The following is a 27926-nucleotide window of genomic DNA, read 5'->3' on the forward strand; positions in this document are numbered from 1 at the left end:
GCACTTTCCCAGCGGGAGGGTGCCCAGCTGTCGTGTGAGGTGGGAGCACCCAGTCTGCAGGCATGGCTCAGGCAGGCACGGAGGCAGGTTAGCTCCAAGGGATGGAGGTAGTAAGAAGCATCTCCCCTGTTCCTCAGCTCTCTGCACCCACGTCCCACCCAGATTTGGGGTCAATCACCCCAGGGAGCGCTTAGGTGCATGCCCTGGGCGCTGTGGGCAGGACCACCTTCTTCCCAAGGCCTGTGCAGCGGAGACGGGGCCGTGCACCCGCAGGTGGGTCGGGTGCTGCCCGTCCCTGCCCCCTCCGAAGGATGTGCCGCTTTCTGCATCTCCAGCTCCCATTGCCATAGCAACAGGCTCGGCGCTTGGGTACCCGCGATGCCGGCTCCCGCATCCCGCACTGCCATCCTGCCTGTGGCCCTCGGCGCCGGGCCCTGGGCACTACCGGCATGGCATGGTGAGGCCAGCACATCGCAGCGTGGTGTTTTGGGAGTTTTTAGCACCAGGCAATGGGTGCCGTCAGTGTCGTGCCAGCATCCCGTCCCGGGGTCCTGCTCAGACCCGTCCAAGAGGGCTGGGGTGGCCCGGGGAGCCCTGTCTCCTTCTGAGCCATCAGAAAATAACATCAGCTGAAACTTCCTCCTGGTAACGGGGTGGGAACGGGGGAAAAAAAGCACTTTATGGGACCAGTTTTTTGCCGGGAAGCTTCTGGGCAGGATCTGGATTTGAAGGGTCCCTGGCAGGGAAGCCAGGAGCAAAACATCCTTCCTTAAGGGCTAGAGGAGCCGGCTGTGCTGGGGCCGGTGTCCTGCCCACTGCCGGTGGCAGGAGGGCCGGCACTGCCGAACCGCGGTGCCCACCTGCCCCGTGCTGCAGTGGGCCTGCCGGGGCCAGCAAGGGATGGGGAGCTGAGGGTGGTGTAACTCGCTGCACATGTGATGGTGTGCGATGATGTTCCGCCTGGGGAAGCTCCGGCTGCAGAAATGTCACTGTGGGCAAAACTGGGCTGAGAAACGGGAAAGCATCCATTCGTCTCTGCTTGCCTCCCCAGTGGGTGCTCTGGGCTCTGAGCTAGCCCTGGCTATTTAATAAATCATTAATAATCTGCAAAAGAGGGCCAGAGGGGCTGGCTTGCAGCCGCACTGGCGGCCCAAGCCCAGGAAGAGTGACAGGACGCCATGGGGATGGACGCACATCGGTGTGGCTGGGCACGTTGGGGCTTGTGGCAGCCGGGGACCACGAGCAGCCACTGCGCTTTGTCAGGTTTTACGTTAATTAGCGCGGCTTGGGGGGGGCTGATGCAGATCCAGGGGGGCTGGAGGTGCCGGGGCGCTCACCCCCTCTCCCTGCCCTGCCAGCACCGGGCCCTGCGATGCCGTTTGGCTGCGTGACGCTGGGAGACAAGAAAGATTATAACCAGCCGTCCGAGGTGACCGACAAATATGACCTGGGCCAGGTCATCAAAACGTGAGTTGGTCCCTCCCCGGTCCCGGGGTGCCCTGGGGACCCCAAACCCTCTCTGTGCTCCGGGCTGAGGAGCAGCCCGATGCTGCCCATGGTGGTTTTCAGGGTGCCGGTCCCCAGCTGGGACGGGCAGGGCGCATTTTGGGGTGGCTGTCCCTTAATTAGGTCCCTCTGGTGATATTCACCTCCGGCTCCGAGGAGGGCAGCGAGGTTTTCCCGCTGCTGCCGGCTGCGGACGGGCGGCTCCCCGTATCCCTCCCTCCTCCCCTCCCAAGATCTGCGGGGATTGCAGCAATTCTGCACGATCTCGGTTCCCTCGAGCGCTCCGGGAAGCAGGAGGGCTCTGCTCCGGCAAAGGAAAAGGCAACTGTCATTTTGGGTGGGGAGCAGAGCGCTGCCGCTTCCACCCAACTTTTATTGCCGTGCAGGGGGACCCGTTAGGAAGCGCTGGGTGACATGAAGCCCTCAGACCCGGCCACACATTGAGAGTGATTCGACCCCAAAAACACACGCCAGAATTTTTTTTTCCATCGGCCTCCGAAACACCAGGACTGCTTGGCCGTGGGTCACACCCGTCAGGGTGACACTGGGTGGCAGCGGGGACCTTTTTTTTGGGTGCTCTCAGAGCTTTGCTCCATCCTCTGAGCAGCCTGTCCCAAAGCCCATGGGGCCCGGTTCCTGCAGCCAGCGGCCACGAGGATGGGGGGATTTGGAAAGCCAAAGGCTTTGCCAGAGCGGTGCCGAGAGCCCCCCCCCGGCCGATGGGCTCGAACACCATTAATAATAGAACAGAAATCTTGCAGCATCCCCGGGCAACCGGCGCATCTCCCCTTCTTTCTTCCCGACCGCGGCGCTGGCATTAATGTCGGGGCACGCTGCTATTCCGCCTCGGCATGGGTGGCTTTGCAGCGGGTCCTACCCCGGCTGCCGCGGGGAGGGGGGCTTCTTAATCAGCAAATTGTCCCCCTTCCCTAGCAATTTGCTTGTTCCATGTCAATTCCTTCTCACTGCCCTTTTTTTTCCCCCCAATTCTGCTCCGGAGAGGTTTATGGCTGCAGATTCCCTCCACCCCTGCGGCATCTCCCCTCTCCACTGGGATGCTGATGGGCCTGGGGACCACCCGAGCACCCCAAGCTCGGTGGTCCCCAGGGGGTGACTGCTGCGGGCGCCCTTGCAGGGAAGAGTTCTGTGAAATCTTCCGGGCCAAGGAGAAGACGACGGGGAAGCTGTACACCTGCAAGAAGTTTCTGAAGCGGGACGGGCGGAAAGTGCGGAAGGCTGCCAAAAACGAGATCATCATCCTCAAAATGTGAGTGCCAGGGCTGGGGAGGGGTTTCCCACACTGCTGGGCAAAGCAGGGACCCCCCACCCATGCCCCCGACCCTCTGTAGGGTGAAGCACCCCAACATCCTGCAGCTGGTGGACGTCTACATCACCCGCAAGGAGTATTTCATCTTCCTGGAGCTGTAAGTTTGGAGGGTGCAGGGGGGCTGGCTGGAGTTGCCCCCGCTGCTGGGGGGGGTGGATCTCGGCAGAGCTGCTGTCGGCAGGGCCACCGGCCGGGAGGTCTTCGACTGGATCCTGGACCAGGGCTACTACTCGGAGAGGGACACCAGCAACGTCATCCGGCAGGTGCTGGAGGCCGTCGCGTACCTGCACTCACTCAAGATCGTCCACAGGAACCTCAAGGTGGGTGGAGGGGGGTTGGGAGCACCCATGGGTGCTGGCGTGCCCCCCCCCCCAGCGCTCACGGCCCCTGTGCTGGCAGCTGGAGAACCTGGTGTACTATAACCGCCTGAAGAACTCCAAGATTGTCATCAGCGACTTCCACCTGGCCAAGCTGGAGAACGGGCTCATCAAGGAGCCCTGCGGCACCCCCGAGTACCTGGGTGGGTGACAGCCAGCTGGGTGGGCACGTGGGGGTGGGCAGCACTGCCGGGGTCCCAGCAGGTCCCTGCTTCTTCTCACCACCCTGGGGACTGGTCCTGGGTACTCCCAGTGGGTCCCTCCTGCTCCCCATTGCTGTGGGGCTGATTCTGGGTGCTCCTAGCAGGTCCCTCCCACTCCCCATCACCCCGGGGATGATCCTGGGTGCTTCTGGCAGGTCTCTCCCACTCCTCATTGCCATGGGGCTGATCCTGGGTGCTCCTAGCAGGTCCCTCCCACTCCCCATCACCCCGGGGATGATCCTGGGTGCACCCGCTGGGTCCCTCCTGCTCCCCATCACCCCGGGGATGATCCTGGGTGCTCCCAGTGGGTCTCTCCCACTCCCCATCACCCCGAGGATGATCCTGGGTGCTCGCGCTCGGTCCCCCCCGCTCCCCATCCCTGGGGGTGAGGGGCTGGGGTGTTGGGGACCCCGGGGCAGGGCTGCTCTCCTGTCCCTCGCAGCTCCGGAGGTGGTGGGGCGGCAGCGGTATGGGAGGCCAGTGGACTGCTGGGCCATCGGCGTCATCATGTACATCCTGTGAGTGTGGGGTGAGGGCTGGGGCGGCTGCGGGGGGCCAGGGGCCGTGGATCAGGCTGAGCCTCCCATTCCATCCCCCAGCCTCTCGGGGAACCCCCCTTTCTACGAGGAGGCAGACGAGGATGACTACGAGAACCACGACAAGAACCTCTTCCGCAAAATCCTGGCCGGGGACTACGAGTTTGACCCACCATACTGGGACGACATCTCACAGGCGGGTGAGCCCCGCACCAGGGGGGAACATGGGGTTCCATGTTGTGTGTCCCCCCGGCGCTGACATCCCCCCCTGTGCCCCCAGCCAAGGAGCTGGTGACGCGCCTGATGGAGGTGGAGCAGGACCAGCGGATCACGGCAGAGGAGGCCATCTCCCATGAGTGGTGAGGGGTGGTGGGGGCAGGCAGGGGAGCTGGGGGGGCTGGTGGGGGCTGCTCACCCCTCCCTACCTCCCCAGGATCTCTGGCAACGCCGCTTCCGACAAGAACATCAAGGATGGCGTCTGTGCCCAGATCGAGAAGAACTTCGCCCGGGCCAAGTGGAAGGTGGGTGGGGGTGCCCCGTGCCTCAGCGTCCCTTCTCTGCCAAGCTCAACCTCCATCGCAGGGCTGTCAGGCTCAGGGTGACCCCGCCAGCCACCAGCAGGCATCGCCAGTGGGGGACCCGATGCCCTGGTGAGGGGCCCAGAGGCAGGGGAGCCCCCACATCCCACGGTCTCCCCCTGTCCCCCCACAGAAAGCCGTGCGAGTGACCACGCTCATGAAACGCCTGCGGGCGCCCGAGCAGACGGAGACGGCCACGGCACCGGCCACCACCGCTGCCACCACTGCCACCACCACCGCCGCTGCCACCACCACTGCCGCCACTGCTGCCAGCGCCGCCACGGACACTGCGGCCCCCGCGGCCCCCAGCACGCCGCCCGCCACTGAGCAGCCCCCGGCTCCCGCCACGCCGCCTGCTGCCACGTGTAACGGGGACGGGGCTGCCACCACCGCTGCCACCGCCGCTGCCACCACTGAGGCCCCCAGCGAGCAGACCGGCTGAGTGGCAGTGGCCCCCGCACTCCCCCTCTGTACATAGCCCCCGGCATGGTCCCCCCCGCACTCCCGCCTGCACCCCCTTTTCTACGTGCCCCGACGGAGAGCCGGCCGCGGGGCAGAGCCCTGCATGGAGCCCGTCCTCCCCGGTGTCCCCCCCCGCAGCCCCCTTGGTGGCTTTGCCGGTCAGTCTGTCCCCCCTACGCTCTCTCAGTCTGTCCCCCGCCACCGTCCTCCCCTGGGGATGCCCAGAGATACGGGGCAGCCCCCCCCGGCCGCACGCCCTGTGGGTTTGGGGCGGGGCGGGGGGGCATCACGCAGGACCCCCAGGACACCTGTGCATGTGTGGGACTGCAGGGGGGGCCGGCGGGACAGAGGGGGGGGGGTCCCAGCAGGCAGAGTACTGGGCACTCCCCCTCTGACCCGGGACCCCGGGGGGGGGCACGTTGCAGGGGGCGAGGGAGCACGGGGTACCCCCGCCCAGGGGCAGCCACACGGTCCCCCACGCGTCGTGTCTGGAGGATCCCAAATGCCGCCCCCCCTCTCCCCCCCCCCCGGTCCCCGCTTCCCTCCCTCGCAGCTGCATGCCTGCAGGGCCGGCTCTGCCTGCGGCTGTCGCCGGTGCCCCGTGTGCCCCCCCCCCCGCGCCCCCCCCCGCTGTATCTCTGGCAAATAAACACCCCGCTGAGGACAAACTGAGACAGCACCAGCGCCGCCTGCCCTGTCTCTCTGTGGCGCCCGGGCTGCCGGCGGCCCGCCTTCTGTGCCGGCAGCACACGGCGTGGTTCCCGCCGGGGCTGAGTGAGGCGGGGCGGGCTGGGGGGGGACATTACAGTACGGGCAGCGGGGCCCCCCGGCAGCTCGTCCCGGCCAAACACCGGGAAGGAGCTGCGCGGTCCGGCCGCCATCGTTAGGCTTCAGGGTACAGAGGCGCGGCGGGCAGGAGGACCCGGGGGAGGGAGGCGCGGCCCCGCCCCCTTTCAGGCTCCGCCCCCGCCCGTGGCCCCGGGGCGCGGTGCCTGCGCTCGCCCCGTGAGGTCACTTCCGGGCCGAGCCGGAAGCGGCGGGCGCGCGGCCGGATTTGAATCGCGCAGGGCCGCGTCGCCGCTCCGGTACCGGGGGCCGCGTCCCGGCTGGCCCCCGCCGACCTCCCCCTCATCCCCCGCCATGCCCATCCGCGCCCACTGCACCATCTGCTCCGACTTCTTCGACAACGAGCGGGACGTGGCGGCCGTGCCCTGCGGGCACACCTTCCACCGCCTCTGGTGAGCGGCCTACCCGCCGGGGCCGTCATTGCGGGGGGAGAGGGGTGGGTGCTCCGGGCGGGCCCAGGAGCCCCCTCACAGGGTTGCGGGTTCCCCCAGCCGGGGCGAGCCGGTGGCCGGCGCCAGCAGCCGTCCTGCCCGGCTGCTCCTTCCCCCGGAGACCCGGCCGTTCCCTTCAGGGGGCTTTGGGCCTTCGCTGCGCTGCTGGCACCAGCCGTACTCCCCTGCCCGGGCTCGGTTGCAGAGGGCACTGCTTCGTCCCGTTATGTCACCCATAACGGCAGCGATTCTGCTTTGCAGGGGATTTAAAGGAGCTCACAATGCTGCTGCAGGAGCCTGGGCTGTGTTGTCGCTCCTCTGCCTGTGGCCTTCCTTCTCCAGAAGGGCTGCTGCCAGCAGATTGCTCCTACACAGGGTGTTTATCTGGAAGGAGTGGTGTTAGATTATGAGTGAAGCTTCCCAGGCAATTTCATGCTTCTGCTGGAACTGTTCTGCAAGTGTTTGTGTTGGAAGGAAATGATTCCTCTGAGGAAATTAATTTGGGGGGGGGGGAGCAGGCATTTGCTTTTCTCCTTGGCTAACTAACTTGGAGAGGGACCGTCACTCGCAGGTGTGATGGTCACTTAACCAGTGGCACAGCTTAGGCTCGCTCTCCTCTAACAACCAACGGAGGAGGGAGAGCTTCCAAAGGTAACCTGCCAGCTCCAGATTGTTATCCTGCTCCAAAAATAAACTGTTCTGAGTGTGACGTGATGGCTTGGTTGCAAAATGCATTAGTAGCTCTCCTGGGGAGCCTGACAGGTTTGCATTCATCATCTCGGAGCAGAGACCGGCCCAGTCTCTCTTGCTCCGCAGACACACGTTCGGTGTCAGTGGCACCCTTTGGAGCTGACCAAACTGGGGATCTCTCAGCTGTCGTATCCTGATATAGCAGCTCTTGTGCTGCTCTGCGTGTGGATCTGTTCACTCCTGCGAAGCTACAGTTGTTCAAAGACTTTCTCTCAGGGAGATCTGAGCTCTGTAAAAACTCTGCCCTGGTAAAGATAAGCTCGCATGCTAAATTCAGCTGGGAATTGTCTCAGAGGCGAAGGTAGAGTGTGCCTGCTGGAACATGGTGTTCCCGTTAGCTGCACCTCTGGACTAAATGTTTGCATTTCTGTTTTTAGTTTGTAAAAAGGAGTTGCATCCTGCTTTCTCCTGGTGAGTTGGGGGGTGGCCCTGGGAGCAGTGCTTCTGGATTTTTAAGAATTAACCATCTATTTTCTTTTCCTTTCTTAGTCTCACCCAGTGGTTTGACACAGCACCAAGTCGGACTTGCCCGCAGTGCAGAATCCAGGTAAAACCATCACCTCTGTACACCTCTGTATTTCTGTGGCATGATGCTCTGCTAAATGGCACCGAGCAGCCATGGTCTGGGCCTGTGGTGATGCAAGGAAAAGGCTCATGGTATGAAGTGGAGAGAGCTTTCTCTCCCCAGGGGCTTTAGAGGGTGAACTCTCAGCCACCCTTCTGATCAGGAGGGGTGGTCCGAGGGTGCCCTGCTGCTGTCTGTATTGTAGTTTCTCTAGGAAGGGTCTCTGGGTTTTCATGGCTTTTACTTAGGCTGAGTAAGTATTGGTGTGATGACAGAAAGGGCTGGAAGGGATTAATCAGGACATCAGAGTTGCACTTCTAGAGTACCTGATGGTGAGCAGCAAGGTAAGCAGCCCATTCTGCTGCATGTGGTCCTCGTAATTGAGTCCTTACCTTGTAGCCCTGGGCTCTTCATTGAGAAAAGCAAAGGCTGGGGAGGGAAGGAAGGATGTGCTCTGCTTCTGAGATGGGAAGCCAAGGCTTGGGGATCCAGTGGCTTACTTGGGACCTGAACTTCTTTGAAGTCCCTTGTATCACCAGCGTTGATGCCACCAGTAGGTCTTGGCGTGTAGTGGCTGCAGGAGATACTGCCTCATGTTCAGATGTAGGTTTTTAGCCAGCTGCAGCTCGGGCTTGTTCTATGTTCGTGCTGCTTTCTTCCTCTCAAGGTCTTGGCCCTTGTTCTTTCCCTGACTTGTTGATTCCCTCTGTTCTTCACTGCCTCTTACATCTCTGGGTTACCATGGAGTTATCGCGAAATAACATCTTATGTAGCAGTAACTATGCAATTAGCTGGTGTCATGACTGTATATAATACTTAAAACACAAAGCTGTAACTGCATGGGGGAGGTGTGGAGAGCTATCAAATTCAATTACAGCACCTTCTGCCTGCAGAAAGCAGCACGTACTTCTGTCTTAGGATTTGGCATCGTGTTAGCTCAGCGTCAGCTGCTCGGGCCTTAGCTGCCAGAGAACAGACTGCGCTTGATTCAGAAATGCCTGAATCTTTCTGCTGCGGCTCAGGAGCTTGGCTGGAGTCGCGCTCCCAAAACTGAGTGTGTGTGGGGGGTCTGCTGCTGTGCTGATGAGCGAAAGCAGAGCATCATCACTAATGGTGCTGAGAACGTGATCTGACTCGCCTTTCATGGCCTTGTGACGAGATGGTACCTTCTCCCTCTCTGATCTCTTACATATCCATTGTGTTTCCATATCTGTGCCCATCAACGTCTTCTGTCTCCTGTGTTTAGGTCAGCAAAAGACACATTATCAATAAGCTGTTTTTTGATGTTGCTGGGGAGGAGCAGACGGCACCAGATGCGGAGACTTTGCAGGTAATTTGACTGGGTTCTTACATGGTGTGATGCTTCAGCGTCTTGAAAGCATGTCCTGGGCTGGCGGTCCTCTGCCAACAGCTGCTTCCTGAGCTGGTGCTTGCTGTGCTGCACTCATGCTTCAGACCTGAACCACATCAGTGTCTTCTGCCCATCTCTGTTCTCCCTCTTGGTCCTTGCCCAGTCTCAGCTGTGTTGTAGGGGAGTCTCCATCCGATGGGTTAGAGTTCCCCCTGACCAAATCTTGTGCGGTGACTCAAGAAGCCTCCTCTACTTCACTGCTCTTCCTTCTGGTTCTCACCTTACCTGGAAACCTCCAGAAGCAGCATCAAATAAACATCCAATGGCTGCTTCTCCCTTGGGTCTTGAAACCTTGGGGATGAAGCTACAAAGCTTCTCCAAAAATTCTAAATGCAATGAATCACTGCTGGTGTCTGTGGCTTGGTTGTGCCCTGCTAACCCCTCTGGAAAGGAGGGGCTGTTGGAGGAAGTGCCACATCCTCATTGCTGTGCAGGTAGGTTCCTTTGCACAGACTGAAAGGAAGTGGGACAAGGTGGTGATAAAGTCCTGGTTCCTCAGGAGAAATTATGAAAGGGACTGCCTGAAGCTGCACCAGCAGTTGTGGACAGTGAGGAGACTGAGTCCTTCGGGGTGGATCCTGGCTGGTGCTGGATGCTGTTCTCCAAGTGTCACCCTTAGGTGTAGAGAGATGGAGGTGGGAAGGGATGAATGCAGAGTGGCTGTTCCATGTTCTCCTCTGTTTAGCATGGATGAAACACGGCTCCTTATGTCTTGGAGTTGTGTTCCAAAAAAAAGTAATTGGGTGACCTTGGTATAATGGGACGCTTGTACCCTCTTGTGTTTAGAATCAGCATGTGCAGCAATTACCATAATTAGCAGTTGCCATGACAATGTTATATGTATATCGTATGTTTTTAAAATAAAGCCAGCCAGACTATAATGTCAGTAGCACTGTCATTCTCGAAGACTGCTAATAAAGAAACCGAAGGCCAAAGTATGTGTGCTGAGGAAATGAAAAAGCATCTCTGGGCACTTGAGGCTGTATGCCCTAGAAGCAAAGCAATGGCTTGGAGCAGATAAACATTGCCCTTAGTACATATTCAGATCTGTTCTCGCAAGTGTAAATAGATGAGTGACTCAGAAATGGGTTGACTGGAGAAAATTGCCTTAGAAAAGCTTTCTGTTCCCTCTCACCCCAGGATGTAAGATGGGTTTCCCCAACCTTCCCCTCCAGGCAGGCTGTGCTGAAGAGCTGCTCCCTTTCTCAAGGACAGGACTCTGGAGCTGCTCCTGCACAGCAAGCTTGATGGTAACTCATCATGCTCCTACAAAGTTTGTTGTGTGGCTGTCAGAGCAACATCTAGCCCTGAGTGAGCAGCTTTCCTGATGAGAGCACTGAGGTCACCATCTAATGGGGGAACAAAACCAAAATATTTTCTGTGTAGATCAGTGTGGTTGCTTTGTATGGGTGTTAACTGCCTCGTGCACTGATTTGGGTTGCTGCTGGGCTGACACTGGTTTGTCACCAGTTCTATGTTGTGTTTTCTGCCTTGTTTCTGGAGGACACAGAGCACCTTAAGAATAAGGGCGGCCATCATGGGTGGGATATAATGTCCAACTGGACTGGAGTTCTGTCTGCAATGGAGCATCTGCTTCTGGCCTGGACAGGAGTTCAGAAAAGCAGACACATGGTGGACTGCTCTCAGACTCTTTATAAGTGGAGAAAATAATCGGTGACTTCCTCAGCCTGAAGTGATTTCACCTGAAAAAGCCCCCAATACAGTGTTTGTTCCCAACCACTGCTTGTCCATCCGAGAGCCTGGGTGGAGAGCGGTACTCGGCTCTGTAATCAACTGGAGCTGTATCTGTGCAGCCTGCAGATGTCCTGAAATGAGCATTTGGCCGCCTGCCATGAAAAGGTTGGACTGGGGCAAGGGAGTGTGCTTCAGTGTGCTGGAAAGCCAAGTGCAGAGCTGTGGTCCGCTTGTTGTCTTGAGGAGGCAAACTTGGGATGCTCTTTTTGAGAACCAGTCTTATGTACCCAGTTATAAGCGGCCAGAAGAGCTACCTCATAACCTGAAATGTCTTCCTGTTGTTGCAGAATTATTCAAATTATCTTTTGGATAATAATTTTCTTCACTCTCACTTCTGTTCTGAAATGTTTACGGACAAAAGAGTGCTGAGATTGCTTTGTTCCCACCACCAGGCATCAGTTTCAGCTGAAACACCATAGGGAACTTGGTTCCCTGGAGTAGCTGCAGAGCACAAGCTGAACACAGCGATGTGTCCGAGCGTTTCTGGGTGTTGAGCCTCGGTTTATCCTGTATTGCTCTTAAAGATGGTCTTAGCTGATTAGAACAGTCTCAATATGGCTGTTCACAGAGCAGGAAAAGTGTGAGTTTTGGGGTGTAACACCTTGGTGAGGCTCATCTGGAACCTGACACCTCCAGTAGCTTGTGATCTGGGGAGCTGAGAGCCTTCTGAAGGCGACTAGGAGACTTCAGCTTGTTTAGCTTGGCAAAAAGGAGGCAGGAGGAGGAGGAGAGCTCCTGCCTGTAAACCTGCTGGAGGCTAGAAACCTGGGAGGACAGCTGTCTGTATGGCCAGGATAAATTCGTTTGATCTTGGGAAAAATGCGGTCTTGTAACTCAGGCTGAGAGAGAGGGGAGAGCTTCTAGGAGAGGAGTGAAAACTGGGAGCAGCCTTTAGGAGCAGTGGTGGAGGAAGAGGGATTTCAGATTAAGTTGATGAATGAGGTAATGTTACATAGCTGCCCGAAGTAGCCTGGGATTTCTTTGCTATCATGCTAATTAGCACATCTTGTGAGCTCACTAATCGTTCCTGAATAGGACTCTGAGGAAGCTACTTCAGGATCGTTCCTGCAGCAGAGTTAATTCCATGTCAGCCCTCCAGCTGTTGTCCCCCCAGGGGCAAATCCAAGTCAGCTCTGCTAGGCTTTGCACTGAGTCCCTTCTGCTTACCCAGCTTTACATCCCATATTCTCTTCCCTGCCTCTATTATCACTAGCAGAGCTTTGCTCTGGTCCTGTCAGATCCGTGGTCACTGGTAGTGCTATTCTCAGCTCAGATTTGCATGTAGCATTCTGGGTTGCACAGATTTGTGTGCTCTGCTTCAGTACTGTGTTGGCATTTTATTGTGGTTTTATTCCACTGCAGTTCCTGCCTGACTTGTTATGTGCTTTCCTCTGCAGTTCTCTAACACAGCTTTTTAAGTCATCTTCTGTTGACTCTTTCCTGTATAAATTTCTCTCTCTCGCTGTTTCTTTTTTAAAAATATATATAATATATATAGATAGCTTCTCTTTGTAACCTCTCTACATTTCCTTTGGCTATTTGCCAGTGTTCTTGAGTCATATCCTTTCATTATCTATAATTTAAACTACGGGGCTTTTGCTCCCTCTTTCTGGTCCTTAATGAAGGTGTTAGAAACATTTGATCTTCCCCAGACCCTTGTGGTGCCCAGGAGATGTCACACGCCCTCAGTTTTGGTATAGATTGGTTTATTGGTGATCTGTTTATGGCCATTTGACTGAGCTGCTAGCTCATATCAGCATCCTGAGCCGCAGTGAGTTTAGTGTCCGTCAGAATGCTAGCTGGTGCCTTTTGATTGTATGCTTGGTTACCTTTTCAGCCGTTTGGATGTGCCTTCCTGTCTCCCACCTGCACCTGATTAAAGTTCGCTTCAGTTCAAAGCAGCTCTCAATCCAGATAGTCTGGCAACATCCCTGCCTTATTGCCTTGTTTAGGTAAAACGTTATAAAAATTGTTCCTGTCTGATTTCCTGTGTTTCCCTGAGAGCTTTCCAAAATTATTCAGCTAAAACAAGATGACTGACAGTGTGAGAAACACAAGGTTGACAAGGCTAAGACAAAACTGGGATCTTCTCTTCTCCCCCTGAAGAATGCCAGTTGGAGGTGCTCTTTGCGTTCCCTGTGATAGTACTTGCTTGTAACTTGGTGCTTGCTGTTATCATGGTCCCTTCTTAGCACCCGGCCGGTGCAAATGTCCTGCTGAGAAACCTCTGGGGTACTTTTAAGATCTGGTGAAAGCTCCACTGCAGAGCATTTACTAATTGGGTTTGCTGTGTTGTGTTTCAGAATGAACTGGATAAGGTGAAGGCTCAGCTCTCCATGAAAGGTGAGTTCTAGCTGCCTGGGGGCGAATCGGCAGCCTGCGATCAGTGGGTCCTGGGCTCTGTTTGTTCTAGGTGTTTTGTCCAGACCTGAGGAACCTCTATGCAGAACCCACCCCTCTCTGAAGCCGAGGGCACGGTGCAGGCTGCAAACTGTTTTGCTGGAGATTTTTTCCAAAGAGAGACCACCTAAAGCTGTACAAAGCTTGTATGCCAGAGCCAGAGTCCGCAGCCTGGCCTACTTCTGTTGTATCTGGGGAGCTCTCTGTAGGTTTAGGGACATAGATGCAATTTTTTTTGCCCCTCTTCCTAATCACAAGCTACAGAAGTGCAGCACAGCCATGTTGGGAGCAGGCTTGCTGAAAGCAAAACCCTTGGTTTGCTCACTGGGAAACTCACAGCTGTACACGGCAAAGCCTTGTTCCTTCTAACAGATAAGGGGGTAAGAGTGGTGCCCAAAAGCAGCAGTGGGAGGGCTTTGGATTTGTTTGGCTGTTGCAGTGCCACATGTGTCGCGCAAAGAGCAGACGGAGTTCAGTGTGTGCGTTTCCATTTTCCCATCTTTAATTTTAGAGGATGTTTGAGGGAGGCAGGAAAAGCAAAAGCCCTGGAGACTTGTCGATGGGTTTTAAGCATCGTCTGTAGGCAGCCTGTCATCAGAACATGAGTCATGAGCAGCAAAAGGAAAATGTCAGTCTGAGTGACAGAAATCCAAAGACACACTAGCAGAAGGGAAGAAGAAAAAAAATCTAAAGAATGCTGGGGGCTCACCCACGCCCTGAGAGTCGTCTTTCCTCTGCCTTCCCTGCCTGCACGAGACAGACATGAATAGCCAGTAGATTGAGGATTCGGTTCTTAGCCTGAGAGCAGAATTGGATGGTCTGCACGTCTCTATTCTGAGGCCTGTTCTCTTGCCAGCTTGGTTGAGTTTAGTGACTTGGTAGAGAGCCAGATCTTCTGGGGAAGGTGGCTGGGATTCTTGCTAGGATGTTATCCAAGAAAAACTGCTCGAAGGCCTGCTCATCTTCTCGGCTTCTGGTGAGTAGAGGTTGGATTTGACATTCCCTGTCCCATTCTCTGTTCATATTGGAAACAAGAAGCTCCTTCCCACCTCTTGCCTCCTTTGCTGTGGGCACTCTGCTCTCTGGTGGTTCTTGTGTATAAATTCTTCACTTAAAGACGTGCTCTGTGCTGCGTGCTGTAGAGGAGCTGTGTAATTGCCAGTCTCTGATCAGCTTGCAAATGGCTCTAGAGGTGCGGAGCTCCGAGCAGACCCAGCAGGCGCTGTGGGAGGCACTCGGAATGAGCTGGAAACTCATTCCTGCAGCACGGGGAGGTTTGACTCCTGCCATCTGCCTCTGGGCAACTGGGAATGGAGGAGGGGGAAGCCCTAATTCTCTTGGTGGTTGTGGAGTCCCTGCAAATGCCAAGGGAGCATCTCCAGGCTGTGCTGCCTCTGAGGAAAGGTTATTCAGATCAATGGAGAAAAAATGCTGTACTCAGAAAGAAATCTGTGTTTCCCTAGCCACCTGCGTGCCTCTGCTGGGATATGTTCCTCTCTTGTTCTCCAGTCTCACATGGCTCTTTTACTGTCTGATGGGGCAGTGAAGCTGCACTGCAGGTCATACTTCCGTGGGACGTGGTGGCAAATTTGAAACTGGATTGCTTGGAAGGAGAAACAGCTTTTGGAAAGGTGCTGACTGGCTCTCCACTATTGTCAGGCTGGAGCTATGGACAATTTTAGCAAAGACAGAAGATGCTGAACTGAAGACTCTACCTTGCTCTCAGGGGGGTTAGGCAGAGGGGTTGCTGCTTTCCCTCCTTGCCCAGCTGTTTTGAGCTTTCCAGTGATGCTGGCTGTTCCCTGCTTAGGTCTGTCAGCTCCTGATGGTGGTGGTTGCTTTATGAGCTGTTCTTCCCTTGTCTTGACAAAACAAATTGAAGTCTGGTGGTGGTTTCCACCATCTTCTCTCTGGTGGTCAGAGGCATGTGCTTTGTTCCTGGGTTGCTTGCCTGGGGAAGGGACAGCAGGACTCAAAGGCTTTGTGACCTACAAAAAGTGGGTGCTCTGGGGAATCTACTTAAGCTGTTGTGTGTCCCGCAAAGTCCCTGGTGCCCAGCAGAGCTCTGCTTTGCTGCCTCTTGCCCTTCGACGCAGGTGCCGTGGTGAGGGGAGTCACAGCAGCGTGGTGACGCAGCAGTGTGGTGGATCACTCTACGCTGCCACCCCACAGCCCCCAAAGGGCTTCCCCACTCGGCAGGCTCCATGTGGAGAGGCTGGACTCAGGGCTTGGCTCTTCAGCTCTGCCACAGCTCGGTGTAACTCAAGAGAAACATTTTCTTTGTGCAAGCCTGGCTTTGAGAGCATGCAAGAGTTAAGATGCATCAGCTTAATGCTAGCAGGGCTGGCTCTGGAAAGCTATTAAAGGGAACTTGTTATCTTTAGTGAAGAAAATCTTGCAGCCTGCTGGCACGGGGAGAAGCAATTGCTCAGTACAGACCTTGGTGCAGACAGCACTTAGGGAAATGGCTTTCTACAGGAATGGCCAACTTCTCGCAGCCTGGAGCCCGAGACTGCAAGCGATGTCTGTTTGTTGTGTTCCTGCTGCTGTGGGGCAGCTGAAGTCTGGGTTACTGGGTCATGACCTTTCCTTTTTTTTTTTCTTTTCCAGAGAAAGAAAAGCGGGAATGCCAGGCTGTTGTGGATGGGCTGAGGGACACACTGGATGTGCGCAATGCCACAATAGAATCGCTCCAGAAGGTGCTGGGAGAGACAGAAATGCTGTGCTCCTCTCTCAAGGTACCTTTCCCATCCCTGGCAGGACTAATCATTGCACAGGTGGTGCAATGTTTTGTTGAAGGTCTCTGCAGGCCCTGCTAATAAAGAGATTGTGCTGGTGGGAGTTTGGATCTGGTGCCTCAAGACTTCTGTCTCCTTGATCTCTGAATGACAGAAGGGCAGTGTTGCTGGGTTTTCATGTTGGATTTATTAATCTGAAGCAAGTGGTGTCACTGGTCTCAAGGTCCTAAGTGCGCTCCACCCCGGGGGTGACTCAGAGGCATAAAATCCAGGGCCTGTGGTTTGCGTACAAGTGGCTGAGATGGGGGAGCGATGCCAGCCCAGTCTGGGGGATGCTGGCTGAGCCTTGCTAATGAAGTGGTAGCGCTGATCATAAAGGTAGCAGTGTGCACCGAGAGCGGGAACTGGCCCCAGCGCCCCATTGCCGAAACACTGGCTCCCTGCGGTAGAATGTTCTTCTGAAATGGGTTTAGACCAGGCGGGACTCAAGGAAAATTAGTTTCTTGGTTTGATTGGAGGAAAAATCAAACTGAAATATATGGAGAGGGAATTGCAAGCTTTAGCTAAGTGGGATTTGATCCAGTTAACTCTCCTGTCTCTGTTCTGTTGCCAGGGCTTTCCTTTGGTTAGGTTAGTACTGTGTGAAGTCCAGGGATCAAATATTCCTGTTGTGTTTCAGTGTGCAGTGACTCAGTGTGTAGTCATGTACTGTGCGTAAACAGCAAGTGGAAGAGGGTAAGAGCAGGAGCTGCTTTGTTGGGATGTCCTGTAGTGAGCAGAGCGACTTTGCTGTGGCGGTGGGCTGGGCTGGGCAGTCTCCACTGCGTGAAGATGACGTGCCTGTCACTGGAAGATGGGGTTCAGGCAGGGGGGGGTGTGAACTGCAGGCTGAAAGGCAGGGTAGGGGTTAACTGCGCTTCCCAAGATCTCTGCCCCTTGGGCTACGGGTCTGACCCAATAGCCTAAACTGATTCATGTTCCTTGACCTCCATGGCCAAGTGGCCCAGGGAGACCTTGTAGATGGGTTGTGGCGTCGTTTTGCTGTATGCCACCTGCAGTGAGCACTTCCTGAGAGGAACCAGTCCAGGAGGTCTCCTGACACTAGCAATGTGGTGCTGTCAGAGGGCAGAATGAGAGATATAGTAAGGAATTAATGCCAGACAGGCCAGCACAACTTTTTCTGCCTGACCATGGGTTTATATCCAATCTGCTTGGGGGCAAAGGCGGCCTGGGTCTGTGCCATGCCAGAGATGCTCCTGGGATCCCAGGTGTACCAGTGGCAGGATACTTCTGATGCTCCCTGCTCCTCCAGAAACAGTTGTGACAGTGGAAGCTGGTGCTTGCTGCTCAACTTGACATCTCTGTGCTTGGCTTTCCTGCCTTGGCACCTCAGGAGGAGGCTCTGTGGTTATCTTGTCTGTTGCAAAACCTTCTGTGTATGCTTAAGTCCTTTTAATGAAAGCTGGGCAGGGCAGAAGGATTAGGGACCTGGAGGTATCTTTTCTGTGGTGTATGGGGTTTCTGAGCAGAATGCCAAGCACTGTCTTATACTGCATCATTAAAGATTAAAGCACTAAACTTCTGCAGTGAAAATACAGGCTTAACTAGCTGTGACGCAGGTCAAGCCCACAGGCTGCGAGCCCTTCTTGTCTTCTGCTGGGACTGTCAGCTGCTGCTGAACCTTTGTGTGAGAGTTTGCTGCCATTTCAGGCTGTCTGAGGTGAGGGACTCTGTTCCAGCCTGGCACAAAACACCCCTTTGGGCATCTGAAGTGTAGAGAGCTCAGGTTAGGAAGAGCCAAAAGTGGCCTCTGCTTAAGCAAGAGGAACACGTGAACCTACAATGCTGTCCCTCTGCAGAGTCCCAGCAGTTTCACAGCTGTTGGGTTTCTGTGATAGGAAGCAGATAAAATCCTTTCACTTCTGCATGGAAGGGAGCTTTACCAGGCAATGGTCTTTGGCCAGGCCTCTCCCTGGAGCCAGCACTGCGCTGAAACCAGGCCTGGAGCCTTTTGAAGGCGCTGTGTTGTCTAGGTTTGTGTGTGCCACAGATGCATTGGAATGGTGCTAATTCCAGCCAGCTTTCCCCTGTCCTCTGCCACGCTGCAGATCTGTGCTTTTTCAGCTCGGCTGAGGTTCTCTGTTACTGCTGCCTGCTACTGGAAAGGTGGCATCACAGAAGGGTGCAAATCCTATTGCAGCCTCTCCGGGCAGGTGAGAGAAGTGCCCCGGGTAGGTGTCTGGTTTGGTTGAGGTCTCCTAGAAGAGACCCATTCCACATTCCCGTTTTTGCTTTAAGCAGCTAATGGCAAGGAGAAGTGGAAGGCTAAAGCAAAAGGATGAGCTGTGCATGGAGGAGAAAGCAACATCAAGGTTTGCCTGCTGTGGACTCCCTTGCTTTTGAAAAACAAATTGTTGCTGTGGACGGGGTACCACGCAGCCCCACAAATGCTGCCAGCAGAGAGGAGGCTACAGCACAGTGTCAGCGCCAGGCTCCTCTTGGCGATGAGCACTGAGACCCTGCTGCGCCTGCAAGGAGCAGAGCTAGGGGTGCAGCGGGGAGGGAGCTAAACTCTCCGTAATCCTGGGCTGCTGAGGTTGTGATAGCATTAAGAGCCAATGTATGCTCCCAGCTGCCCGCACTGCGCATAAGCCTGGATGTTTCTCTAACAATCCCTGGAGCCTTCCTAACGGTCTGCGTGCGCTTGCTTCTCTGCAGAAGCAGATGAAATTCCTGGAGCAGCAGCAGGAGGATAACAGAAGTTCAAAGGAAGAGGCCCGCCGCCTGCGAAACAAGCTGAGGACCATGGAGCGGTGAGATCCCAGGCTCTCCCTGGGCTGTGCAGGCTGGGCTGCCTGCCTCTCCCCTTCTCGGGGAGGGAGGGGGTCCTGCTGTGCCTGCTGCAGCATCCACCTCCACGTGGTGGGTCATTTTGCCCCATGTTATGGTTTGAGAAAACCCATAACAATTTATTGTTGTTTAGACAATTATTCTGTCACCCGATGACCCCTCCCCACCCGGAAAGGGAAATCGGGGAAAGCAAGGAAATATGAGGGTTAAAATATAAATAGATTTAATAGGATAAAACTAAATAATTAACAATAATACCAAAGAACCAGTATTAATCTTGATGCTAATATAAGATATACAAGAATCATGCTCAGCCAATTATATCAGCAGAAAGCTGTGCGCTCCCAGCAGTGGACAACAAATGTCAGACACTGCGAGCACAACGGCTTCGGGAGGAGAGGAAGGGCTCATGGATCTGGCACTGGGGCAAGGGGTTCTCTGGACCACCACCATCAAGGGAGAGAGAGCTATGCAGAAAACTTTTCTAATTTATATTGGATGTGACGTTCATGGTATGAAATAATCCTCTTGGCCAGCCTGGGTCAAATGCCGAGGCCTTGCTCCTCCTCGTCCCTGCACCTGGTAAGGCTCAAACACTGAGACTGTGAATCTCACATAGCCTGGCTGGCTATGAAGGAAATATTTTCACGAATTCAGACACTAGGGTCTTCCAAAAGTGGAGTTTTCCACAGCATTAGAAAAGAAGTTAGTCCTGTGTTGCTCAACCCAGGGCACCCCGTAAGGCTGCATTAGCAGCCCTGCCCTTGCCCCTGCTATGTTGCCAGACAGCTGCTCTCCCTAAGCAGCAGCAAGGCACAGTACTGTGTGCAGGCTGGCCTCACCTCCAGTGCTCCCAGCATGGCTGTGTGCTGTTCCTCTTACCAGGAGATGCTGGGGCAGAGCCCCAGTCCCAGCTCAGGAACAGAGTCAGCCACAGGGCTATAGGGCCCAAGAGCCATATGTTGGCCGCGTGTGCAGTATTGTGTGTACAGCTGTCCCTTCTCTAGTCTGTCCATGTAGTGCTACTCTTCCCTAGGAAAAAGCCCTGCTTGTGGTGGGGCACTTGTATCTCTTTTCCCCCCTCCCCAACAACATCTGCAGTGAGAGCTTAGGCTGTGCTGACTCGGAGTGAAGCAGGGCACCAGTCTCTTTCCCAGCAATGTTTGTGACTCATGAACTGAGGGTACTTTTGGGGTTTTTTTGTGTGCAGGATTGAGCTGTTGCTTCAGAGCCAGCGCCCCGAAGTGGAGGAGATGATCAGAGAGATGGGAGTTGGGCAGGCAGCGGTGGAACAGCTTGCAATCTACTGTGTCTCGCTGAAAAAGTAGGTGCTACAGGCTTGGGGCAGCTGGCTCGGGCTGTCCTGGGTGTGCCCAGGGAGACCCCTCTGCCAAGAACCAGCAGGCACACAGCCTCTGCGGGGTCTCGCTGCCTGTTTGGGCCCCCCTCTGGGTTTTGACTGACAGATCCTGGGGGCCTAGATTGGAGCCTGTCACACTGAACTGTGCCTGTTGTCACTGTGGTGACATGCATGTCACCATGGGAACTGTCTCCGGAGTTGTCAGTGCACCTCTAAGGTGATGATGATTATTCCTTCCGTTCTCTTTTCACGCCTGGGGGGAAATGAGTGGATGAGGGGCTCCAGGCTGTACTCTCTGCTGCATTGCACTGTGCAGCTGTGGGCTCAAGCGCTCTCTGGCAAGGCAGATCTGCAGTGCTGCCCTCCCCTACCTCAAAATCCATCTGGTCCTGCTGGGCAAAAACCACAGCTTCTTTGGGTCCCTTCTGATGGCAGCTGAATAATTGCAGCTTTGATACAAAGCTGTAATGAGGCAAGTGTCCCTGTGGTGTAATTGGGAATGAATGTGCATGGCCAATAATACGAAGTCTCTGAAAAGTCACTTAAAGCAAAGTCCTCCATTTGCTGCCAGCATGGAGGCTGCTCTGTTGTCTGTCTGTCTTTTCCACTGGCAACTGAAATGTCTCTGGATCTGGTTTCCATTTTGCTGGTGAAATCTGTTCAGATCCTGTTCTCAGGCATGGTGTCCCATGCAGCTGTTCTCCCCTGTGGTGTAGCGGTAGGTTTGACACACTGTTGGTTGCTGTTGGTAGACTCAGCTCTGTTCCCTACAGGGCTTTGTGTCTATTGGTTTTTTTCTGGTGGCTCTGCAATTCCAGAGCTTCAAATTAAGAGCTGTGGGTTGTCTCTGAGAAGTTCTACCTTAATCCTGTTGTAAACACAACACAACTCTTCTGGTCTCTTTGCAGGGAATATGAAAACTTGAAGGAGGCTCGGAAGTCCTCTAGTGAGATGACAGAGAAGCTGAAGAAGGAGCTGTTTTCTGTCAATAACAAGGTAAAGGGAGAGTGTGAGCCGCCAAGGTGACATTTGGTCTGTAGATCGCTGTCAATAACTGTGGCCCAAACTCTCTGCAGTGACCCCTTTCCACGCTGAGCATTACTTGAGTGGTACAGGTGGTGTGGAAGTGTCAGGTTGGGGTTTCTGGATCAGGGTGTGATGCTGTGGTGAGTGAGCAGCTTGTGGGCTGTTGTCAGGAGTGCAGTCTCTGGGGACACTGGTGAGGCAGCATGTGCAGAGCCAGACAGAGTTTGGCAGGGAGCCTGGACTGCAAGGCAGCAGCACGTAGGTGCTCCCCTGCTTCCACTGGGGTCTGGAAGCAGTGCTACCTTCATCCTGCCACACTATTGAGCATGAGGTAGCTCCTGCTGCAGAATTGGGCCCCCAGGGAAGGTGGGGAAAGGGGTCTGGAGCCAGCACCAGTTGAGTAGGGCTTAGCCCTGGCTTGGCACAACCACAATCACACCCAGCCTTGTGCCTTCAGCCGACCGAACTGGGCCAGGGCTTCTGTGTGGTGCTGAGCCCAGGCAGGAAAGGTCTGTGAGGTGTGGTGAGGACATGCAGGTGGCTCTGCACAGAGCCTGCCTGGGTTGGTCCTGACCTGGTGCAGAGCTTGGAGCTGCTGACAGGTCTCTGTTGCTGCGCTCCCCCTGCTCCAGGCCTCGCTGGGCTCTGTTAGCTCAGGTTGGAGGTTGCTTTCTGTCAGTTTTGGTGGCAAGTCACCATGAAAAGGGTATATGTAGCCTTGCTCTCCAAGGCACAGGTGTTCACTGGGGTATGCCTGTGTCCAAACTCACAAAGTGAGAGACTGTGGGTGGATTTGGCCTGTTTGTGTTACTTGGCCATAGCTGTTGTGGTGCCTTCAAATGGAGAAGGAGGCTCTCAGAGTGCTGTGCTGCTCCCCAAGCGAGTTAACCCCCTACATGAGGTGCTGCTGCTGGAACTGTCCTGCTTCTGGCTGAGTCAGTGCCAAACTGCAGTCACCGGCTTGGGTCAGGAGGATGCGAGTCAGTGCACTCAGGGCTCGGCTGACGGAGAGCTGACTGTACCGACACTTTGTGGGCTGGCTCAGCCTCCCGAACCCACGAGAGTCTCTGATGTGGTAGCAGTTCCACTTCTCGACCCCTGCTCCTGGCGTGCTTCCCCATTGAATCAGGCTTGTCCCTGTGCCAGTACTGCTGATGCACACCCATCCCCTAGCCCCGTGGTTTGTAATTCCTGTGCTCCGGTGTCCTGTGGGAATCCAGAATGCAGCCACTGAGTCTTAGAGCAGGGAAAAGTTGTCACCATCAGGCATAAACGCTTGGGAAATGCTATATGAAGGTTTGTGTTGGGCAAGCAGCCTTGGAGATCCCTCTGCAGGCAGCTTGAGGAAATGGGCAGGCAATTCTGTTGCTCTGATACAGGAGAGATTGGTCAGAGACTGCCACAGGAAAACTGAGCTCTGAAACAGGGGAAAGTAGCATGTGCCGCAGAGTACAGTGCTTTCATGGGGGATCTGCAGCCTCCCTCACCCACAGTGTTGTAACCAGCACTCTGCTCTTTGTGGGGGGCTTTATTCTGCAGCTGCAGAAAACGGTTTCAGAGTTGGAGAAGACAAACGAGGAGTTAAAAAGCACCCAGAAGGATCTGAAGAATGCAGACAAGGAGATACTGGTGAGAATACCATTCCTCAGTCTGCAGTAACTGGCAGCTGGCCATGGCCTGCAGCTGCAAAGCCAAGAGTTATGCTGGCTCTTGCTCAGTGACTAGGTTACCAAATCCACCTTACCTCTCTTACCTACCCCCACCTCTGAGCTCCACCTGATGCTGATTAATGGAAAAGGGGCAAAGTATCCACTACTAAATCTTTCCTTACCTTGTGGTCTGCTTTCCCTCCTCCCTCCAGAGTTTAAAGAAGAAGATAGACATCCTGCAGGATACTTTGAAGGTCCCATCTGTAACCAGAGAGACACTCAGTCGACTTGTCTTTGAAAGGTTAGTGAAGTGCATCCTCAGGTACAGGCCAAGGATGGAGATGGCAGGTCCAAAGTAAGAGCTGACAGTTTCACTAGCCGGGGAGGCAGAGACGTGCTAGTTTGACAGGCATTGCAGTAGCACACTTGGCTTGTTGCTTGTATCCTATTTTGGGGTTGGTTTACTTGAAAAAAGTGTGCGTTGCAGGGTTTGGGTCAGGAAGGGGTGGAAGAATGGGCCAGGTTTTGATAAACTCTTTGTCGCTGTGTCCTGCCAGGGAAATACCCCTAAAGCTGCTCTTCTGGTTGCCTCAGAGTTGGCCTTCTAGTGAGTGTTCCCCGGCATATGGGGACAGGAGATCTTTGCCAGGCAGAGGAACCTAGCCTGAAAAATGGCATTTTTCACATTCTTATCAAAGCCTTTCTTCTGAGGAGCCCATGCTATTAATTACCCCAGTGCAGGAACCTGAGTTGTGTACCCAGGGCAGAAGCATGTCAGTGTGTTTCCCTGGGCTCAGGGCGCTGCTGTTATAGCACAGGACATCCAAGGGTGAACACTAGTTTAGGACATTGACTATAATCTCTGGGGTTTGGATTGTCCTTCCTGTGACTTGTCAGCAGAACAGGGCTCTGATCCTGGTCCCACTGCTGTCTTGCAACTCAACCACGTGGTGTGCAGCTCTGTCTTCCTCTGGTCGGCTGGGTGGCAGGCAGTGGCCTCCTGATGGCTGACGCTTTGCATGGCCCTTGCAGCCCTGCTCCTGTGGAACTGCGGCACCCGAAGCTCCACCGCCCGGCCCACAGCGATGAGATCAATCTCGATGCTACTTTTGATGTGGACACCCCTGAGCATCAGCCCTGCAGATCTCTCTTCAACCCTGCAAAAAGGCAGAAGCTGGATAAAAGGCCGTGAGTTTTCCCTCCTCTTTTGGCTTCTAAAGGAGATCAAAGTCTCTCTTCTTTGAAAGTTGCTGTGTGAAATCAGATAGCTCTCCAGCTGCCTGATGTCGTGCTGCAAGTTTCATCGTCATTTGCTTGGCCTTGTCTGTCCTTGCCAGCTGCACTCGAACAATAAATCTCTGCTGATTTGCTCCTTGTGCTTCTTACAGGCCTCCTGTGGTAAATCTGGCGAAGAAAGTTCTGAAGGAAACGGTGGAGGTAAGAGGACTAATCTTGATTTCTGTATCACCTCTTTGATTCTGCTGTTAATAAGCTCAGAATAAAGGACCCATTTTCCCCGTGTGGGAGACGCTGTGACCATAGAGCGGCCCATCTACAGAACGACAGCACAGCCTTCAAAGTGCTTTGCTTGATGGTCTCCTAGAAACACCGTATTGCTGCCTCAGGCCTCCTGGAATTGGGCAGGAGAGGGAGGATGGGGACCCACGTGCTTCTTGCTGATTATCCTGCCTCAAATGTGCTTGGCACACACAACGTGGGTCTGACCACGAGGGCTGTGGGGTCAGCAAAGGGGGCTGTTCTCTCTGCGGAGTGCAGTGTCCTGCCTCCCAGGTGCTGCTCCACATGAGCCTCGGTGGGAGGTTTGAAGCTGCTGTTCTTTGGCCTGATGTGGTACAGCAGTAACTATTACCCTAAATAGCTGTCTGTGTTATTAGTGCTCCCTGGATGTGGACTAAATTCAGCAGATCATGCTGGTTAAAGGGCTTTTCTCATTATTTTGTGGGACAGAACTGGGCAGATGATCTGGAGGATGATGCTCTTAAAGGACTCTTGCCAGTGTTCATCAGGAGCTCTGTTCTCTCCAAGAAGCCATCTTCGGGTAGCTTGCTGGGTCCCCACAAGAACATGGGCACTGTAAGTATGACTGTCCAGTTGGTGAGCTTGCCGAGGGCTGGCACTGAACGCCTCTGTCCTGAAGTGACCCTACAGGACAAAGCAAATGCAGCTTTTACCTTCCCACATACAGCATGTGGAAAACAAATCTTGGAGCATGAACCTGGCTACCAGTCCTGCAGAGCTCCAGGAATGACAGATGCTCATTCCCTTCCTGGCAGCAGATTAAGTGACTGTCCATGTCCCATTCTTCCACCTCCTTGGAGCTTGGGGGGGGGTGTTTCCTCATATTCCTCAGTCCCAGTGACAAAATCCTAAACCTTCCTGCTGCTTAGAAGGCTCAGCTTGCTTCAGAAGTGCCCAAGATACCCACACTTTACTAATACCCTTGGGCCTGTTTTTTTTCCAAAGGTGAGGGCTTAACACAAGCACTGAGTATTTCCAGGTGCTTGTAACCCCTCCCCAGAACCTGTGGCTTGCAAAGCTGCTGCTTCCCTGTAACCAGCAGGAGGAGAGGTAGCCAAGGTTCAGTGCTGCTCCTCCAGGCTCATTTCTTCTCTCTCCTAGGTGAGGATGGGGTACGACGGTTTGGGCGGCAGAACAAAGTTCATACAGCCTGTATCCTTCCCTGTGGCTCGTGTGGCAGTAGTAGTGATGCTGTGGGAACCTCATGGCTGAAACCGAAGAGGAGGAGCAGACACTTTGGGGAGTCCTGCTCCCCAGTCAAAAAAAAAAAAAACTAGGACCCTCACAGAGCCATCAGATTTCTCTCTCTCTGACTCTGAACAAGTCTGAGCTCAGCAAAGGCATTGAGGTCCTGAACTTGCTGAGAGCATTATCAGAGGTGGCTCATTCAGAGAGGCCTGTCAACTAGAAATGGGTACAGGTTGCAGGGACTGCCCGTGCCCTTGGGATCTCTGAGCAGCAGCAGTGTAGTGCAGCCTTTTCCTGGCTGTGTGTCTGCCAGTCTGTGCCCTTTGTAGAAAACCAGGAGCCTGAAGCAGAGAAGAAGGGATAAGCTGGGAGGTGTGACCTGCTGGGAAGCCTTGGGCGGCTGCTCCTGTGGCAGGGTGGAGGTCCCCAGTGCAGGGAGATGCTGGAGCCAGGTCTCTGGGGCCCGGTGTGCCCCTGCTGCTCCCTTGAGGTGAATGGGGGAGGTGGGCAGCCGTGCAGCACTGCCCCTCGCACATGGCTGATGGTGGAGCAGCCCATGTGTCTAAGCCCAAGTGCTGGCCATGCTGGTTTGTGACACCCTGCAGTTCTGCTTGCGTGGCCTGTGCCTGAGCGGCTGGGCAGGACCTTTTACACTTAGGTGACATGTAATTTTTTTGCCACTTGTGTGTCTCTGGAGATTTGTATGACGCCCTGTGAGTTTGAGGACTGGCTGCTCCAAGGTCTCTTGTCTTGGGGTCACTCTGCCTTGGGAGGCTGCAGGCTCTGGCTGCTGTGTCTTTCCCAGCGCAGTGTCCTGGCTCTGACACGCAGGGGAGCTCTTGAAGCTCTGCTAGACCCACTTCAATGCTGCTTTGTGTGCAAGGGAGTGGGAAGCATCCCTTGATTCATGGGGACAGGAGCATGCCTGAGCTCTGCTGCTGGGAGAAGGGGCAAAGCCTGCAGGAGTTCTTATTTGGGTGCAAATGTAGGTCCCAGGTCTGTGGTTCAGGCTGGTCTGCAGCGGGTATTGGGTCACTTGTATCCCCAGGGCATTGGTCTGTACTTTCCTTGACAGCTTTACCTTCAGACAAACCTGGCAGAAATCCGTCCATTAGCAGTGAGGAGCAAGAAGAAGAATGTCTCCAGGCCAGCATCTGCAGCTCCCTCTGTGTCTTCCTCCACCAGCAGCAGCAGTGGCCAAGCCAGACTGGACAGCTTCCTGCAGTGAGAGTCCCTGCCTGCCTGGGGAGCGGTTGGGCCAGGTGGCTGCAGGGCAGGGTGGCCACAGGGCAAGGGCACACTCGCCCACAGCCTGGCACGGAGCAACGTGCCACCGCTTGGCTGTGCAGTGTGGTGAGACGAGCTGTCCTGGGGAGAATCCTGGCCTTGCAGCAAGCCTACAGGAGACCAAGCCTCTGGATAATGCTTGGACTGATTTACCCCCCTCGTTTTTTACCTTTCCTTCCTCCTACTTTTGTGCAGAATAAACAGGGTTTTCTTACCTTCCTGCCCAGAGCTCTGCTGTTGGGTGCTCTGACATCAGGTAGAGCTGCACTTCTTGGATGCAGCTGCGAGCGAGAGGTGCGGGAATGGTACCTGGAATGTCCAGGAGAAGGGACCTGGACCAGCTCTGTGCCTGGTGTAACTACTTCCAAGAAAATTTCCTGGAGGAAGAAGTGTGAACGGGGCTGAGCAGGGTGGCTTCACCCTCAAATCCATCCCCTTCCCTCTGCCGCAGGCTGAGCCCGGGGGATGTTCTCATTGCCCTGGTCTGCGCTGTGGAGTCCACCACGTTTTTGCAGACTTGGCACTGAAATTGCTGACCTGGGGAGGAGGAGGGTGCTGGGGGTGACCCCCTGCCCTCCTTAGGAAACAGGGAGATGGGTGTGCTGATGTGACCTCTGTTCCTGGCACGTGTTGGTGTAACTTGTTTGTATGAATTTGTTTTTTTTCTAAATGAGATTGTGGGGTCTTTTGTTCTCTTGAAACTGGTTTTCCTGGCGATGGGAGGGTTTGGGCCCAAAGAAGTGCTGGAGAAGGGCTCCCTTCAGGAGAGGGTGGGAGACTGAACCTGTTTGGGGTTCCTCGGCTGGAGATGTAGGGCAGGAGCTCCCTGGATCTCCTCTTGCCCCACAGCTGATGCAGACCTGTTGAAGTTCCTCAAAGGGCATTGGTGAAGTATCTCACTACAGCACTCTATGAATCTGTAATTTTTTTTTTTTTTTTCCTATTTCCAGCTGCTTCAGGCTGAAACCCGGCTAAAAAACCATGGCCTTAGGGAATAAAATATCCCACCGTGCGTGCTTGTGAACCCAATGTGGTCTCCTCCCTCTTGCGGCTCAGGTGCTGAGCGTGGGGGTAATGGATGAGCCTGGCCTTTGGTGCCTGCTCCCAGGAGATGGGTCCCTGCTGCGGCGAAGGGCTGTGGT

The 27926-nt window shown here is 54.8% G+C and overlaps 2 protein-coding genes across 2 annotated transcripts; both read left to right on the forward strand.

Moving 5' to 3' along the window:
* The first annotated feature begins 1372 nt into the window (after window positions 1-1372).
* CAMKV (CaM kinase like vesicle associated) lies at window positions 1373-4969 on the forward strand. The gene is made up of 10 exons (XM_074152080.1): window positions 1373-1467; window positions 2642-2773; window positions 2856-2930; window positions 3015-3153; window positions 3233-3353; window positions 3856-3931; window positions 4013-4149; window positions 4230-4308; window positions 4383-4470; window positions 4661-4969. Exons 1-10 carry the CDS (start codon window positions 1373-1375, stop codon window positions 4967-4969), a joined length of 1251 nt encoding a protein of 416 aa, XP_074008181.1.
* A 1044-nt stretch (window positions 4970-6013) lies between these two features.
* Window positions 6014-27451, forward strand: TRAIP (TRAF interacting protein). Its single transcript, XM_074152320.1, has 15 exons — window positions 6014-6227; window positions 7506-7563; window positions 8828-8911; window positions 13051-13090; window positions 15758-15885; window positions 18604-18698; window positions 19946-20059; window positions 21004-21091; window positions 22661-22750; window positions 22983-23071; window positions 23803-23958; window positions 24159-24207; window positions 24739-24864; window positions 25411-25461; window positions 26585-27451. Exons 1-15 carry the CDS (start codon window positions 6130-6132, stop codon window positions 26723-26725), a joined length of 1407 nt encoding a protein of 468 aa, XP_074008421.1. The 5' UTR covers window positions 6014-6129; the 3' UTR covers window positions 26726-27451.
* Window positions 27452-27926: the final 475 nt, after the last annotated feature.

Source organism: Numenius arquata, chromosome 8 (assembly GCF_964106895.1).
Source record: "Numenius arquata chromosome 8, bNumArq3.hap1.1, whole genome shotgun sequence".
NCBI lineage: Eukaryota > Metazoa > Chordata > Aves > Charadriiformes > Scolopacidae > Numenius > Numenius arquata.

Bases quoted from the DNA above. Each gene is read 5' to 3' on its own strand.
- TRAIP (XM_074152320.1), top strand. From the start codon at position 6,130: ATGCCCATCCGCGCCCACTGCACCATCTGCTCCGACTTCTTCGACAAC. The intron at 7,564-8,827 runs GTAAAACCATCA...TCCTGTGTTTAG, and splicing joins GCCCGCAGTGCAGAATCCAG to GTCAGCAAAAGACACATTAT. The intron at 25,462-26,584 runs GTATCCTTCCCT...CTTTACCTTCAG, and splicing joins GAACAAAGTTCATACAGCCT to ACAAACCTGGCAGAAATCCG.
- CAMKV (XM_074152080.1), top strand. From the start codon at position 1,373: ATGCCGTTTGGCTGCGTGACGCTGGGAGACAAGAAAGATTATAACCAG. The intron at 2,931-3,014 runs GTAAGTTTGGAG...TGCTGTCGGCAG, and splicing joins TATTTCATCTTCCTGGAGCT to GGCCACCGGCCGGGAGGTCT. The intron at 4,309-4,382 runs GTGAGGGGTGGT...CTACCTCCCCAG, and splicing joins GAGGCCATCTCCCATGAGTG to GATCTCTGGCAACGCCGCTT.